Here is a 19,056-nt window from a genome sequence, read left to right as displayed (position 1 = left end):
GGGCAGGAATGCACACTACTAGGGACTGGGATAGAGATCACAGTCAGATTAGCTCAGGCTACTGTGTAATCACAGTCCGAAACTAGTTACACATTTGGTGGCAGTGTTATTTGAAGCGTCTAGTCCCTGCTCATCCACTTTTCTATAAAATCTTTTTTTCCCATTTTTTGGAAAGGAATTTTTTATATGTCTGCATGGAGAAGTGAATCAAATAACATATATGATGTAAAAATAACCTCACTCCAAAACTGCTAATTTTCCAACTCCCCAAGTAAAAGTAATCAAAAAACCCAGCCGTACTAGTACAGAAGAACCAAAGTATGAGCCTGGCCTTGTTAACTTAAGCTAATGCTGACATCCGAAAAACCCCTCTATTTAGCTATGGCCTGAAAAGAAGCAAAGAAGTCCAAATGAGTCCTGGCAATGTGAGACAGAGAACAAGTTTAAAGAAAACACTCTTGAACAAAGCGCTGGTGGAAAAATATTTGCAATTATGAGTCCAAGCTTTTTCACATTTATAAAAGCTGTGTAAGAGCTGTTTCTCTGTATACAACAAACAGTACTTGTCACAGAAACGCTAAGCTTTTCCATCAACTTCTTCTCCATCACTACTTCCTAAATTGACCTCCTGCTCAGATCAAAAGGGTATTATTAAAAAGATCCAATTTCTAAAGAGAAATTGTGAGCTAGTATTTCTGTTGAACGAAGAAGTTGGTCTGAAATCCAACACTTCTCCTTGAAAAAAATGGCCAATGCAACAAAGTAAAATATCAAACAAGAGTTAGAAGAGGAAAAAATGTAACATGCAGGGGTGGGATGGTAACATGCAGGGGTGCAATGATTTGTAAATGATATCTCTTTGGATCAGCAAATGTGCAGTGTCCCAGCTGCAACAGAAGCAGACATATCTGTCAAAAAAGATTAATGTGGAGACCAGCAACTTTAATGACAAAAACTGGATGTTTTGACAAAAAAGAAAGGGCAGGCCAAGAAAACTCTTGCCAAGGCAGACCTTGCAAACAGAGATTATCAGTAACAAGAATTTAAGAAGCTTAGAAATTGCTCCGAGAAATCAGAGGGTCATAGACCATAGTGGCAGTCAGACATCCGAAGGTGAAACTGGGCTAAGGGATGTCTGTAAGAGAGGACATAGTCTTCTTATAGCTTTTTATGTTTATAATCTCCAGAAAACCAAAAAGAAATCAGATAGTCTTAGACAAACAATACAAATTTCCAGTACCCTTTTTAGAGTGAAACATTTTTGAGGAGTTTACTTATGCATAGCAGCCCTAATAAGTAGCTCAGAAAAATAACAGAACGATGGAGTTTCTAGCAGCCAACTTGCATGAGACAGCTTCTACAACACTTTAGATCCTATCCCCAGAAAAGACATTGAATAATCCAGATACAGTACCCAAGTCCTTGAAATCAGCTTACAGGCAGGCATGAACGTGAGTGGTTAGAAGCTAGGAGGAGAGGGATGGGAGCAATTTAGTTTGAACTGGCAGAAGAGCCACACAATTAATGACTCCAGAAAATCCATGTATCGGCAAAAACTTCAAGGATTATTTGTAAATTGAGTAACACAGAAATTCAGCAAAATCTGGGCTAGGGGAGCAACAAAAGGAAGCAAAAATCTCCAGAAGCCGTTGGAGTTTGCCACAGACCTTTATCTTTCCTTGAAGCACTGTACCAGGAGAGTAAGGAGCTTCTGGAGAGAGAGGGAAGCTGTTGACCATAACCCATGCAGATATATAGCTCTCAATAAAATGTTTCACTGAAGGTGACCACAATTTGGTTCATCCAACTATAAAAGTTTTAAAAAGGATCATTTTTTTTAAAAGGAGCAATAGACAATAAAAATTAAATTCTGATACTTAGGAGAAAATATTCCTTTGGCCAAGGGAAGACAAGCAGGGAACATACATTTGTTAAAATCTGAAGGGATCCACGTATTATTAGAAGGTTCAAATTATTTTTAAATTAATCTTGTGTGAAAGCCAAAGCTATCACAATCCAGTTGAGCTTCTAGTGAAAGCTTCTTTTGGCCTGTTGGTGCAGGATTTCTTACAGGTGTGTATGGAGAACAGAATTCTTTACAGAATGTAGGACAGTGAGGGAGACTGAAGGTAAGGGAATGCAACAGGACAACACAAAACCCAGGAAGCTCCCTCAGTCTGAAACTAATTTGACCAGAAAACAGGAGCACTTCCTATATAAATATCTGAAGTCATCAGTCAACTTTAGAATATAAACAAGGTCCATTTCTATTCCTAGCTCAGCTAATTCCTTAGCACTAATCTTAGCACACGAAAAGAAAGAGAATTCAGATAAAAGCTATCCAAAATGGGAAACAAAAAGGCCTTTGGAAACGCCTGGCATTTAGACAGTCAAATGCCTGAGCCAAAACTGTTAGTCAGTTATTCAAAACAAAATGTTTGCATTTTCCTCAGAACAGACATATAATAGGGAGAATTACTTTGACTCCTATTGTGTAGGCATATTTAACAGAAACAAAAGCAGCCCAACTGTATCTGTACTGAACAACACAGTACTCTTACAGAGTTATCCAAGGTAATACAAACACGTTACCCTAGTTCTCCACATCAGTTAATATGTATCACACTTTTGATGATTTTGCATTCCATTGTGTACTATAGCTACCTCTCCATTTAAGAGAGCAGGAGAATCATGCTAAGAAATCTGATTCTACTTCTAGAGCACAGTATTCTTATTAAAATTAGAAACAATTTATCACGATTACAAACTTATATTTGCAGTTGTGGGGGTCAACCAGCCATTCTGTAAAATGTTTTGACACATATTTGTCACAAAAGCACACTACCGGTATTACTACAAGCTATTGGTCCAAACTGGAGGCAAGACTACAGCTGTGTTTCTGTGGATATTTCTCCATGCCCTGTTCTTTTTTCTGTTTTCCTTTGGATTATGCAGAGGAGAAAACCAGTATAAAGGCAGTGAACAGTTTAAGGGAGAGACTTATACTTCACATTTAACTTATTTTAAAAATATTATTTCATTATCTGTTGAAAGTTAGCACTTGAAAATACAACTAAGAGCAGATGTCATTTTAACTGTGGCAAGATAAACTGGACTCACAGTCCTTCTAACTTGCACCACCTTTTCCAAGTTACACAGTTCACTGAGAATATTGGCATGTAGCATCTCTAGTTATTCCTACTAGGTTTTGAAATAATAATTTCTCTTATTGTGTATAGACATATACCTCTCCTCCTATGGTAAGCAGTCCAGGAGAATCAAGCTTCCGTTTTTTCCGGGGACCGATAGCTGCCAGTGCAGTTAGATTGGCATCCCTCTGCCTCATTTGTGCAAGTTCTTGTTGCTGCATCTGTTAGAGAGAGAAACCCTGTTTAGTTTTTATTCTGTTATCATTTCAAAGAGTTATTCTCAGACTTGCAAGCATGAGGTGAAAGTCACACATGAGCAATCCCTAACAGTACTTTGCTGTTCCTAGAAATACCATTTTAGCAACTCAAGCATGCAGCCTTGCAGAGTAATAATGAAGATACAGAAGTTCTCTTGACTTTCCACAGATTTCTGCTTCCAAATAACTCAACTGTTTTTGAAAGCTCCATCCTTATCCTTGAAGATTACCTTAGCCAGTTAAGTACTATATACTAAGTACACATCTCCAGTTTAAGATTGACATGAAGAGTGTAAATACCAATTCAAATACTCAGGAAATAAACTCATTTTCTTTCATCTCAGATTTACTTTGAAATTCAAATATATTTGATATTTGCTTAAAAAAAAAAATATATAAATTAATAAAACACCTCTATCTAAATGTTAGCAGAAGTTAATGCTGACACAAAAACCCTACAAACTGAATTTATAACTTCTTTCTGGGATTATGATTTAGGTAACCAACACATCTGACAAGTCTGAGGATAAGAAAGCAACCTGCCAGCTGCATTATATAACAATATAGCATGCTACAGAAAGTAAGAGAAAATACTCTGGCTACCACATGACGAAGAGGTAAGATTGCATATTCATTGTAAACTGTATAATCCTTTTAGAGAGTTAATGACAGAAGATGTATTCCCATGAACAATATTAGTTTAATAAATATTCTGATTATCAATACTACACAAGAATAATTGATTAGGTAATGCACCATATGATTTTAATCAGATAAAAGCATTCATAGCTCTTAGTAATCATTCTTATTAATTTCAAAACTTTAGGTTTGTAAAATCCTTCCATAAATCCAGGGGAGGTATTTGTTCTCTAATCCCATTGATGTCATACTAGTTCCCACTTCAACAGAAATGCACAGACCACTACCCTCAAGAAATTCAGTAGTGGTAATAAAAACATTGCATGATACAGGCAGAATTCTTCATTAAAATAAAACTGAACTGACAAGTGTAGATAGAAGTGTCTCAGCCATTACTTACATGTGAGCTGCATATACAAGTGGGGCCTGAACTATCTTGGCCAATGTTAAAAGGAAAGGAGGCTTAAACAAAAAAGTACCAATGTATGGTATCTTTTCTCCATTCACTTCAGCCTACAAAAAGCAGGTTCGCTTAATGCATCCTATTTAGTGCATTGTTCAGGTTTATTCATTTAGCAATGCAACACTTTTCCATGTATTTCAGAAAAAGCAAATTCAGTACATTTAGTTTGAAAGCCCATTTTTAACATTTTTATGCTATGTATTTTGCAACTTCAGTTATTATCATAACTTCAATATAACATTATCTACAAATACACGTCTCATCAACAGGCTAAAAGAATTTCCTCAATACAAAAAAGAAACGTGGAAAAATATCTAAATAATAGTGCAAAGGTCTATACATACTTCTCTTTGCCAACTCATATTAGGTTTTTAGCTCAAATATCTTTGGCTCTCTTCCAGATTAAATGCCAGTTAGACAGACCTGCCCGCTTACCCTTTCAAGGTAGATAGCAACAGTGGTGAGCTCTAATCATTTACAAAGGTCATGATCGGAAGCTAGCCCGTAAGCAGTCATTTAAAATTCGATTGATCCCTATTTGTAGTCAGGGAAAGAAAATGGACATTTCAGCTGTATTGTAATTATGAGGCTTCAAGGCAACTGTAAATAGATGTGCAAATCCAGATACTGGCAAATACCTTAGAGAAGAAATTATTACTATAGTATAACATATATCCAGGAAAGGTTGAAGATAAAACTGCGTATAAAAAAAGATCAATCATCTCTTTGCTAATTTGCCATGCTTGCCAGCCTATAAGGGTTATCACAATTATCAGAAGTCTGATGAATATTTAAGCAAGGGCCAACTGGCTTAGAGTGATCTCAGACGAAGTTGTAAAGTGGATGGCTTCACAGAATAAGAAATTTTGCACTGGAGTAACCCATAGTGGGACAAATCCTGCCCTCACTTCAAAACTGCAAAGTGTCTGGTGCTGTTTCACCAAGAAAGCATGGAATAGCTTCAAGAGTCTGCACAAGGGTTTGCACTCACTTATTCCTCAGGTTCTTTGCCCTTTCTTTTTTATTCAGTGAGAAGGGCAAAATAGTTCTTGATATCACAGGCTAATTTTTGACAAATATGTTAGTCTAGCACTGACTGTCCAAACAAATGCACAAGATTTTCAACTACCTATAATTTAGCACATGACAGGAAACCTGGCTCAGCAGATGGAGCCAAAGGAGCTGGGCTCTGTCCTACCGACATTGGGTGAACACCAACAAGACCTTTCCCTTCACTTCCCTGTGCCTCTCCCTCCGCTTCACCTAGCTTGTCTATTTAGGCTGTAAACTCTCCAGATGTGGATCCTCCTCCAGTACGTGCCTTACTTATAATCCAGCCCCAGTGGGACTAATAGACACTACTTTAATACAAATAGAGAATATGCTGCCAGGTACAAAAACTCCAGACAAAAACACAATACAGTTTCTGATATTGGTTTTACAGTACACACCTTGATATACTACAATAGAGAAGAACAACCTCCTTATGTAAACCCTGATGAATGCTGGTCAAAAAACATCAAATACATCAAACACAGACGCATCAGCAGTAAGATCACAGTATCCTGATGTTCTATAAAATAAGGGCTGAAGTGCTGAAATACCTGACAGATACTATATTACACAAATTCTCATCACTCTTTTAAAAATTAATTATCACTGGTGATTTTTTTTTTCCAAAGCTCATCTGAAGGCAGAGGATCATAAAATTACATTTAAAAATAATCAAAAGAATTATGATCCTGATACCGATTACCAACAGAGTCCATCTTGCAGTGGTTAGTGTACTCCAGTTGGCTTAAAGGAACATCTTTGCACACTCACCATTAACTATCAATTTGCTTACAATAAAACTCCTTTGTAGTTTGTGATACTTACTAGCAAGATACTTGACAAGATTCCTAGATGTTATTTAACATCCTGAAGCAGACTAACCACCACTGATGGCTTCTTCATATCCCCATTCCAACATTCTCTTCTTTCCATCTCCAAGTCACATACTTCTGTTTTTTCATACCCTACATCAGATTTATCTGTACCAGTCTCTTTATTACTCATCATCTGACTCTTCATCAAAAATGTTAACCCCAACCATAATCTTTGCTTAAAAAAAAAAAAAAAGGCAGTATCTTGGCTTCAGTTCAAAAGAAGGGGACACTGTATCTTTCATAAAGATATTTACACATGCAACATGTCTGCTAACATTTGATTCAATGAGAGCTTTTCAAAATTAATGCCATGGAGATATAAGCTATTTTTAATAGTCATAAACCTGATCTTGCAAGAAGTTTAGGAATAGCCAAACAGCTTTATGAGAGTTGTGTAATTAACGTAGATTTAATTACTCTGCTTTAGTGTCAACAGAGATTACTTTTAAGACATACTTCTTGTACCACCAGATGCCAAATGCACGACCCTGACCACAGGAGACTCTTCTCCCCAGAATACTCTGAAACCGTATTCTCTACATCAAGTGGAAATGACTTTGCAATCAGTTTTGCATATACAGTTCCAAAGTAATCACCCTCTGAATTCTCAGCACTAAGAATAACATGAACGAAATGTTCTGAAATTACTCTTAAAAGTACCTGTGAAACTAAAGTTACATAAGCTTCTTACTTTACCTGATCAATTATATTTTAAAGTAACAAAGCAGCCTGTTATTACAAAATAGTTTATCTTCTAATTAAGCCAGTTAATAATTTCTGGACATTTAAACAAATGAAGCACCTGTTAATATCTATACATCCTGATAAAATAAATAAATTTCCTGTTAATTAACATGATTTAGCAGAAATGAATCTAACTCACTGCATCAACCAAGAAGATGCAACCATTTGATAGCTGCATTCATTCACATTCTCATTTTCATCCTGGACTGCTGATGCAATATCATTCTTTATGTTGCCTTCAGCAATATTAATATGGATATATTTATCAATAGCATATTAAAATTTCATTTGTAATCACCCTAATCAATAACAATTAACTTTTTTAAAAGTCAAAATACTTATCTAAACCACAAATATTCCTATATGTTATACAAGAAAAATGTTTACAAATGAGATGCTGTTCCTTGCTCCTTATCTGATCCCAATTTATTTTTAGCATGTCATTTACTCACTGAGAGGTATTTAATTACTTAATGACAACTTTAACTTAGAGAACCCTTTGATGAAAAGTACAGTGTAAGAATTAAGCACAAATATGATTTCACACAATGAAATTTTCTTCTTTGTGATGGTGGCATAACATTAAAACTACTGAAAGAACACTACTACTTTAATAAAGTAAAGCTAACAACAGAGGTTCTAAAATTTTAGTTTTCCTTAGATCATTATTTGTTATGATACATTTAGGTATTTCAGAAAGAAGTGCCACAAGCCATATGCCACAAGGAAGACAGCCATATGTCTATCTGAAGTATCAACATTAGATCTTAAAATCTAGATTTAATAATTTCCAAAAACCAAGAATGCACTTAGTCATGGCATGCTTTGTAAATAATTTTACAACAGAAACCAAGCATTTACTTTAAGTCTTTTCCACTTCAAGCCTTTTCTGCACTACAAGTCATTGTGAGAACAGTCACTGATACTAATAAATAAATATATGGTGTGAATATATGTTCAGTAAATTTTTTTTCTTCTTGGATTTCTATTTCCACTAGCAGTTGTGGCAGTTCACACAACTGGAAAAAAACACTTGTTTCACAAGTTTCATTTTCAAGATTTCTCTAAGAACTAAATCCCCCATCCATTATTCTAACTAGTAGTACAATAACCACAGAGAACAGTGAAGACTGTTTTCCACTTTTTTACAAGATCAACTAAATCAAGAGTAAATTCAAGGAAGTGATGGCTAAAGGAATAAATTCAAGATTTCTTCAAGGTATGAATTTGGTCTGGAAGGACAACTGTAAAACAAATGCTGAATACTTGGTATGAACACCTACAGATCTCAAGTCAAACACCTTCTCCAATGCAGAAAACTAAATGGCCTATCAGTGGCTGTAATCTGTACTGTCAAGAGAGGATTCTTCCTCTTCAGTGAGCACAAAAGTCTGTTAATATCAGCTATGCAAACATCCCAGTGAATCTCACTTGCTCACCTGAATCCAGAGGAAAATGCAATGTCAAACAGCAAATTAGGTACTGCACTACTCATCAGAAGGACAGGAGTTGTTCAAAACCATAAGCAAAAGGCATCTTGTAAAGAAGGCGAAATATGGTCCAAACGGAGGGCAAAACCTAAGCAAACTGAAATTCGCTTTGTTTAAAGCAGAGATGTAGATGAAATATGGGCCTGACCTGTAGCTGCTAAAGACTGCACTAAGAGAAATTTCCTTCAATATGATCAGAAAGTAAGACGACTGGAACTCTTAACAATTTAAGTCTACATGTAAATATCTTCCAAAATAAGAGGGAGAAGAGGGAGGGGCATCACATGAGAGAGAGAAAGGTCAAGGAAGCATTTCTCTACCTACAGGCAGAAATTGGATGGGTTTTGGCCTGGAAGGAAAATAACCCGGTGACAGAGAGACAGAGATGATTGTGAAGACAAAGAAGAATAAAGAGCTTGAGGAAGTAGTCAAGTATGTTTAAATACTGTCAATACAGGATTTGATAAGGGAATAGAAGCTGAGTTATAAAAGTAAGTTTCTGTAGTCACAGAAACTCAGCCCACAAAGACCTAGATTTTGGCTACTTACAATTCCCAACATAGTTCAGAAATACCACCTAAGAAGAAAAGAGGACAGAGAAGAGGTTAACAGCACAACTGAAGCTATAAATATCAACAGACAGTAAACTGCAATCAAGAATGAAGACAGCCAGGAATGAACACCAAACAGGAAATTGGCAACGGAGAACGCTAAATGGCAGAAATGTTTGATGAAAGCAAGATCATATAAACAATGATTTAAGCATTGATTTCTAGCCAATAGGCATCAATGGAGATCCCTCCTAATTCTGTTTGCGACGGATGGTTTAATTCCTGATAACAGAGTCATATGCTGTGCAAAGCTTGTCTTAATTGATGGTTCTGCAACATGTATCTATCAGTCTCAGACAGTGATTACACCCTGTGGAAAAACATCTTCTTTTCTGACGAGAGCCTGAAATGTGGAAACATTACACATGTCCTAAGATGTCCACAATAGAAGGTGCAATTAAAAAAATGAAACTCATTAAAAATGCTGGCAGTAACCTCAACAAGTCCAGGACAATGATCAAGAAGGATCAGTACATCAGTGAATTTCAGAGAGAGTCTTGAAAAACAGACAATGTCTTCAGAATGCCCATGCTATGCTCCTGCCTCTTTTTTGCATTACTGAAGTCTCTAAAGGTCAGCAGAACTCCTACAGCAATAGCATGCTGGCTCATAAGAAACTGGTCTAAAGTAGCTAAAGTTTAGAAGTGTCACTGCAATAATGCAATACCAGAGCAGTTTTGCACGTGTAATAGCAAATCATACACTGAACACCCTCTGTGACACTTAAAGCATTCATAACTCTGCCAAATTATACCTAATTTTCTTAGTATAAAGCTGGATGCTACTTCTCCACAAGTGTTCTCCCACAACCAAGTAAAAGCTCCAGTCATCACTTGCAATGGCTGCACATCTATTTGAAACAGATCAAGATTTTACTTTACTGAAAAGGGGTGTGTATGTTGGGTTTTTCTTTTTTTTTTCTTCTCCTTTCCCACACACTTTTAACAACAGTCAACAATTATGGCGTACTGTTTGAAATAAATCACCCTGGGCAAAGACTAAGCTGGGAACATTTCAGCCCCCAAGATGAATGTTTCTCAAAATAATGAGCATCTGAATACAGTTCTGGAACCTTAACTGGGGTACTTTTGACCAAGTGTCTTTCCTACAATAGACATTTGTGTTTATTAAATCTAATTTCGTTATGTTTTGGACATTTACTCAAATTTTCCATTAACATTTCCCTTATTACTTTCAACACAATGTATGTCAAACTTCTGATACAGAAAATGCCAGGTGCATCCTGCCTTTCATTTTTATTTTTCCCTGAAAAAAAGCCTTAAGTGTAATTTTCTCCAGTCATGTACATTACCTAGTTAAATGTGATTTTTTAAATAATTATCAGTAAAACTACAATTTTATCTCCTTACTACTCAAGACCACATACTGTCTGAACTGATTCATATATATATATATTCATACTCATAAGTTTCATTTTCTTGGAAGTCTCCTAAAAAGCTTACTCATAGCTTACAAAAAAAAATCAAATACATGAAGAATTTTGAGAGTGATTTTAAAAAGCCCTGTAATTTTTCAGTATACTTTGTTTCTGTACTATTTTATTCCCCAAATAGTTTGAAGTTCTTATCCCACTAGTCTCTTTAATCAACTAATGCTTTTTATGGGTACCTACAAACTTCTTTTTGTTAATTATGGGTATTCTTGGTTTGTTGCCTTTTTGATTCTTCAAATACAATGCACCATTTTAGTTTAACTTAAACCCATTTATTTCTGCAACTGTCCAACCATCTCTTAAACTACATATTCCCATCTATAGCAATACAATATAAATACTTTTATTTAGAACGATATCCCTCAAATTCCTCTGAAAGTTCTACAACAATGGGGGTTTTTGTCTTTCCAGTAACCTTAATCATTACATTTCTTCATTCCTTAAAATCTGTTACTGGAGCGCCAGCACATTTTGTCTTGTTTTGATTATATTATTCCTCAAACAACTTATCTCTGGTAGCTCCAGTCCCAAGCTCTTCTATACTAAGCTGGCAACACTCCTATTTTAAGTCCTGATATTTGTTAGATCCCATAATGGTGTTCAGTAGATTTGCTGAGCCAAAAGCTCAGTAGAAGTTTGGTAGATTTGCTGAGTCATTTGAGCAAAGGGTGTCTGAGGCACAGACAACTACCAGGATCAGCATTACTAGGGCTGGCAACTTTTTGAGATGCCAGTAAGTTACTTGTAGTAAGATCTGAAAAAGTTCTGAAAAAATTTCCCTATGATCTGTTATTTTATTTTTTGTTATCAGTCTTCATTTTATTACGGAGCAATGTAACAATGGACAATTACAAGTCTTCTTAACCTGTTCTTCAATGGAAGCAAGACATACTCATACAGTATAAATATGACTGGTAAGAATACCCGTCAAAAAGCTCAATGGCTTACAGGCTCCTGAATTCAGGTGCATGCAACAGAAGAATATGCTCACTCTTGGGACATTGGTGAGAAAGACTAGTTTTCCCAGGCTCTTTGTTAATCTAAGTGGGGGTTTACTATCCTCCTAAGATTTCTAGGATGTTCTCCTTTCTCCCTGAAGTGAGACACTATATGAGGGCTCTGAAACTGATGTTTTAATGAAGATTAGGGAATATACAATACAGTGAAAACCTGTATGAATGATGGTTATGTCTAGAGTTATGGACTAGAGTAACAAAGAGCAGCAAACTTGTTGAGCTGTGGCTTTAGTTAGGGAGGTCTGACAAAAACACTGGAATAATGGGAGCTAACTCAACTAAGAGAAGTGAGGAAATACACTTTACTTTTTTTAAAATCATGCACTGGAAAATATGAGGGTCAGATGAACCTCACAACCAAGCTTTCTATTAGCTCCCCACGCTTGCAGCTGGAATGCATGCAGTAACTCCCAGAGGCTATGCTGCCCACTGTAACACAGTGTTAAAGCTTGTACTAGAACATGAATCAACTGCTCTATTTTTCAGATGGTGAAGTATCCCAGAAATAAACATTTTTAAAAATACCCTTTAAAGAATCTTTCATTGTGTCAGAGTAATACAACAGCTACTTGAATAGTGAAAACTTTCCATGGACACTACAACTTTGCGTAAGTACTATGAGACTCGAACCAAGAATTTTATTGCTGCGATCTTCATGCATCGCATGTTTCAATAACATAGCATGGCCTTTTGTTACTTTTCTTTCTATTCCATCTCTGGCATACACTTGTACACCAGAACTGTACCAAAAACATGGGGAAAGTATGTTTTTGGTTAGTATATCATTGGAGTCAACTGAAGACTGAGGTATGTAGAAGATCTCAGCTTTGTGGAAGTGAAGAATGACAGTATGTCATACCATAAAATCTCAAGTCAGCCTGAAACATTTTTCCCATTTTTTCCAAATAAATATTTCTATTTTTTGGTAAAATTTTTCTGCCTATGCCATTACCACAAAACTTCTGAATAGCAGAAATTTTAAGTGCATTTAAAATACTAGTTAATCAGAAATTCTGGTAAGAGGCTTTATTAACTAGATTATTCCAAAAGAAAATGCCCAGATTTTGATACCAGTCCTCTAGCATTCTTATGGGAAATCTGCATCTTGAAACTGCCAGCCTCATTTGAGGAAATGAGGCAAATGTAGCAATCTACTAAAAATCATTTGGCTGTAATAAGTAATTTTAATCAAATAGTTAGAGCAAATGGCATTGAAGTTAATTTCTGAAGTGTCATAAACAGATGGGAAATGTGTAGTGTAGAGACTGGTTGTGCACTTTTAACGCAATATCCTTTTTTGCAGTCTGGATTGTGGTTTGATCAAGTCTAAGTGACATGACAAAAACAATTTTAATTTATTCTGAAACTATATTCAACTAAAGAATACACAATATAGCAAGTATGCTACTCTCTTCAAAAGTGAGATTTGAGGCAGAGCAGTATCGGGAACAAAAATAGCCAGACACCCACCTTCTTTTCCCCCTTAAAAGTTGCGGGGGTAGTACTGGGGGTTCACTTGCAAAATGGAAGTTCCACTGGGGATGCAAAACAAGCTTGAAATTTAAATAATCTACATCTTTCCTATTTTAGATTTAACTATAGCAAAACCGCTACCACTCATTTCTTCTGCAGATCAAGGGAACAACATACCACAGTGTGGGGACAAAATATTTCAAGCAATTTTTCATACACTGACAAGTAGTAAATTAGGGAATCTTGTAAGTACAATACAGTAGTCATCCCCTTCTATTGATCACATATAATTTACATCTTACAAAGATGTGAATTCTTGCATTCTCACTCCACAAGGAAAATCTCAATGATTTATTCATTTTAAATAAAAAATAGAAGGTAGATGAGAAGAATTACTTCACAGGCTGTAGCTTTCTCAGGGCACTAGTGCTAGGCTCTTCTTTCGCACTGCCCGAAGGGCCTTTGTGTGCAAGTCCCTCTAATTAACAAGGTGAATCATGCAGCAGTTCCCTAATTAGTGAACATGACAAGCCAATGGAAACAAGCAGACAGACCTGGCGTACAGATATGGTCAACAAAAGCCACAGCAACACACCATTAAAAAAATGCATATTTCATGTAAATAAAATACAAAAAGAGAACTAGCGTAATACCTAATTTTCCTTTTCATGTTTTATGCTTATTCCTCATTTATTGCAGATATAAATAACGACACAATAAATCAAGGTTTCCAACCGCAAGTCACACCACCTCTCCAAAATCAAAGAGTAGTTATCCTACATGAATAAGCATCTGCTTAAGGGGCGTTATTTGTTTTCTCTCTTGTTTTTCTGCTTTAAAGAACTGCAGTTACATTAAGCTTAGCACTTTAAGAATTCCTTAATTAATTCTATTCAAAATTATTTTTCCTGAAATCCTTTTTCACCAATAGATGAAATGAGTGCAATAGTTGCACTATTATTATTGCATTATAAAAATGCCTACATGCCCAATATGTAATAATTTCTAACTTTTGTATAAGGATAAATAAATAATAAAAGTGAATAATCAAAGAATCAGATTTGCATTAAAAAGGAAGTGAGATGATCTAAAATGTACCTCCTTACATTCATCTTTTCAAGTAAAATATTTTTAATCTTTCACTCTTCCTTCTGCTTTTCCCCAAAATACTCTCCCCATCTCCAAAACAACACATGGGGGTTCCATTTATTTTCAATTTATTGCAAATTGAACATTTCATTTAGATCTTAATGATCCTTCAAAATATTAGAAGTCTAAAATGTGCGTCACCAACAGCAGAATATATTTTTTTCACAGAAAAAATCCACTATATTCTTTGCTCTCTATTTCTTGGCACATTATAAGTGAGGAAATCTACAGATTATCCCCGCATTATAGGTTCCTCTTGCTCACAATCTTGAAAACAGCTATTTCTGACTTTCTTTTCTAATTGGGTGAAATTTTCTTATGTTCTAAAATTGATGTTCAGTGTACTGATATCTAAACCCCCCCTCACTTTTCTGACCAGTCCAGTTCTAAAAATATGGGATTAAAATGCTGGCCCCTAAGTAATAATGGTTCTACATGTCTTTAAAGGTTATTTTTTGGCTATAAATTTAAAGAATATTTCATGATGTTCTATTATAGAGCTGATTAACTGTTTCAAAGCAGTTTTAAACTCAGTGGAAAAATTCACAATAAATACTATCAGTGATCATGAGCAGAAAGCTAATACCATTACAAGCTATTTGCTGTGTTCATTTTTTTTTCCCTTCTTAGTATATGTGAACTTCCCCTAACTTAGATCCCACTCAACATAACATAGGACAGTGTAGAACAGCTTTAAACACAGGCTGGAAAGTATCCTCTTTTAACATCAAGGCACAATGGATAATCTGCTAACAACTGAACTATGATCTGCCATATGCACAGAGGAAGTATTCAGCAAACAACCTGTCACAAATGCTTATTGTTTCAGTAACCAACTCACCAAAGGACTTTGCTTTATAAAATATATTACAAACTCTGGCACACAATTTATTATCAAAGACAGCTGTAATTAAATGTGAAACTACTGCAAAGAGAAAACAGATTCGGTGCATTAAAAAGCTTTACATTCTTCTTTGCATCTTAAATAAAATCAAAGTGAGGAGATTGGAAATATACGCTAAATATACAAAACCAGAAATTAATGCAAAATCAGAAAATTTTGAGCTGATTTTCAAATAAATGGTATACATAAACACAGATTATTTTATATACATAATTATAAAAATATTTTGCATTTAAGTAAAAATGTTAAATGCAGCTGATAACAATAAATCATAATTGTCCACAGGAGATGTTTTGATTTGAGATTAATACCAGAGGGATAAATTCTCTTTGTTTTGAATACTGCTACTGATGTCAACAGAGTTAGTCCAGAGTTACAACGGTGGTGACAGAGACGACTTCAATTTCCAGTTTTTTATATATGAGGAACAGGCATTTAAAAAGTGACAGGACCAAAAATGCACTAAGAGGCAAACAGGGCAAAAATAAAAATCCCCGAGACAAAACAGTCAGATCATTCTCATTTTTGCCACATAGTCTACCACATGTTCTCAGCATTCCCAAATGTTAGCATGCCTGCTAAGGCAGACATTTCCTTCTCCATCAGATTTGGGGGGGTGGTTCTTCAAATTTCAGTATGTCCCAGAAATAATCTCTCCACATAGACACATGGACAGATGAGCATTTTTGACTCAGGAATTATTTTTAATACCTCAGTTAAAATTACCTGAGGATATTTATGAAATGCACATTTATGATTTTTTTCTTTTGTATAGCTGAGCAGATCACAGAAATCATCATATATTGCAATGTTCACAGAAGCATCAGTTGACAAATTTAAGAAATATATGCATTTTAGATAATGTAACAATGTACAAAATATTTAAATATGTATTATAATTGCCCTATATCCAAAACATCAAAAAAATACAGAGCAGAACACTATCACATATTACTGAAATCTAGCATCTTCTACTGAGCACCATGACTACATGCAACATACACAAAAGTTTAGCTCAATAGTGAAGTCTATTTTACCTCTATGTAAATTACCGAGATTAAACCTTGACAGAATTGGGATTAACTGGTCTCAGAAAACTGTGCCAGCCTCTCATGACCTCAAGTTACCTTTCTTCTCTGAGAAGTGACATCTCTAGTACAATCCAGAGCATTTTTCGACTTCTGCATCCTAAAATAAGGTACAAGTTTTCAACCTGAGACTAGAGAAGTTAGCTAGTGGTTACACTAGCTAGGGTTAGCTAGTGTAGCTGCATGTTCTTTAGATGTTTTCCATGCAAACTGGAGGTCTGTATCACTCTACCTTGTGCTCACCTAGATCATTAAAAAGGTAAAATAGCTAAAAGATTCAAACAATTTATATTCTTGAGAGGAAAAAAGTCATCCCGTATCTATGTTTTCTGATACACCCTAGTAAACAATGGATTCCCTGAACATATTGCTTAAGGAGGAAAAACTGGTAACTGCTAATGCCAGAGAATTATTAAAATAGAGAACAATTTTGTTGAAAACCGAGTTTATTCTTCCTCAAAACAGGAAGCTGAAAGTGTTTTACTTAATTAAACAGCAGTATATACAGTGAAGTAATAATGTATATTCAATAGTCTTCTTAATTATTACCTGTCATAGTAAGACACAGCAGATATCCCTATATATTCTACAGGTACTCTATACTGGGGAGCCTATCTCATTTCCCTGGAGGTGGCAGATGTCCATTAGACCCACAAAGTGCAGGCTGCCTTAAGACTAAGGGCTCCTTATGAAAATATATATAAAAATTTTCCAGAATTTAAACACAGATTTTGAAAATAGACAAAATTATCCAATTTCTCACAAAAATGTGCTTTGTCCTCACCAATCTCACGTCTATTACGTTTCTAGTAAAGTGAACATTCTCCCTCTCTGTTGTCTTCACAATTAATACCTGAGTTCAGTTTTTATGTTCAGTCTAATTTCCTGGTTTGTATATTTGACACCTTCCTAAAGCTTACTTGACTTGTCTGACATGTTTGCCAGATATGAGCACTTCTTTGAGGGCAGATTTTTTTTTTTTTAATTCTTACATTTTGGGAAATGAATAGATTTTCATGCACCTTAACATGTGAATATGGCTTTTGGCCACATAGGGTGAAAAATCCCCTTAAAAACCTGATAGTATGTCAAAAAACAAGATTAAGAGAAATCTTCAGAAATCTACACGGTGTTATTTCTGTTTCAAGAATATAAATGTGTGTTCTGAATATAAATAGATTTACTAGTTATGAAGGAAAGGACACAGAAGTGTAAGGAAGCCTACTCTGTACCTCAGATTGCTTATTTAGATTTTCGCATGGCTGTGCAGAGTCAATAAACCTATGAACTGTAATTGCATCATACTGTTTTTCAATTCGCTTCAATCCTACAGATACTGAGATACCAGTTTTAAGGAAGCTGTAACACCTCAGTGTACAGACACTTGTCAGCACAAATAGATAACATACTTTCCCAATCCAGAAAAATCACATTAACATCTTTCTGACCATTTCCAGGGAGAAAACCAGAAGATAACCACCCATTCAGCAACAATTTTCAACAGTATGGGAAAACAAAAGTCTTACAAATCATTACTCAACTGCCTAATAACGTTAAAAATATAGTAGTGCCTTTCAAGTGTTTACATTTTAGAGATAATCATATCCACTTTTAGTAAACACATACTTGAGGGAAAAACAATCATCCTGTTTACATTGTGAATGGCAAGAATACATTTTATTTATTTAAAAAATTACTATTACTAAAGGGGAACTACTTTTTCAGGGTATGTTGAGCAGTATCTCATTATTTAACTAAGATTATGTAACTACTGGAAGACTCTTTCACAGGCTGACACAAAGGTATTTTTTAATGACAAGACTAAACTAAAAATAGGAAATAGATGCTAACACACCTTTCATGACCCCTACAGGTTACTGACTAGCCACCTGGCTTGTATTTTAGGAGAAGAGTATGTATATAACCTAGCTCCAGACAGAAATGTTTAGTATTTACTAAGTCAAAACTGACACTTTCTACCCTACTGTTAACTGTATTAAATACTCCTTAAAACTCTACCACAATAAACTACCTGAAAATGACAACAAAGCTAATGTTCACATTCTCCACAATAAATACATACGTAACACAAATTGTCACATCCCAGCACAGATAGACAGCAGCTGCTGATGAACCCTGCAGGAAAATTATAGTATACTTTTACAAAGCAGATTTACAGAATCAGATTATTTCTTTGTATCTGATTTTACAATCTGCTAAATAAAATATTCTTCGAGAGATCTGTGAAGATTAATGTCTTGTATATCTTATAAATTACTTGGAGATACACAAAAATATTGCATGCACATATTTCAACTCTCAAAAATGTGCTGGCAAGGAAGTTTTAAATTACTTTTTAAAATTTTACTACTATGGTTCCAACTTCAGCTCTGCTCCCATGAACTCTTTCATCTTCCACTAACAGTCTAGAAACAGATCACAGATTTTACGAAATGCCGCATGTTCTACAAAATGTATGCATTTCAAACGAGGTCCTGCCATTGTAAGATGACAGAACATGCAAACACCCTTCCAGCCCACAGCCGGGAAGTAGATGTGGGGACCACAGGCAGGTCTTTGTATGTGGGTCTTGCACAAAGAAGAGACTGAAGATTTGTCAGCAGGAGGTGTGCAGCTGATTGCTGATGGCCAGCTGCCCGCTGCCGGTGCAATGTGCAGCACCCAGACTGAG

The 19,056-nt window shown here is 35.5% G+C and overlaps 1 protein-coding gene across 2 annotated transcripts in view; it reads right to left on the bottom strand.

Annotated features, from left to right (window-relative positions):
- LOC141929954 (transcription initiation factor TFIID subunit 4-like) overlaps positions 1 to 19,056 on the bottom strand; it is a 149,885-nt gene that overhangs the window by 44,066 nt on the left and 86,763 nt on the right. For both annotated transcript variants that reach the window (XR_012625159.1, XM_074840115.1), the window contains exon 14: positions 3,248 to 3,370. Coding sequence is in view for 1 of the 2 variants with exons in the window: in XM_074840115.1 (XP_074696216.1) it covers positions 3,248 to 3,370 (123 nt within the window). In the remaining variant the exon portion in view is untranslated. The remainder of the gene's footprint in view (positions 1 to 3,247; positions 3,371 to 19,056) is intronic.

The sequence above is a fragment of the Strix aluco genome, chromosome 14 (genome assembly GCF_031877795.1).
Source record: "Strix aluco isolate bStrAlu1 chromosome 14, bStrAlu1.hap1, whole genome shotgun sequence".
Classification (NCBI taxonomy): domain Eukaryota; kingdom Metazoa; phylum Chordata; class Aves; order Strigiformes; family Strigidae; genus Strix; species Strix aluco.
This window is presented reverse-complemented; position numbering and strand designations above follow the sequence as displayed.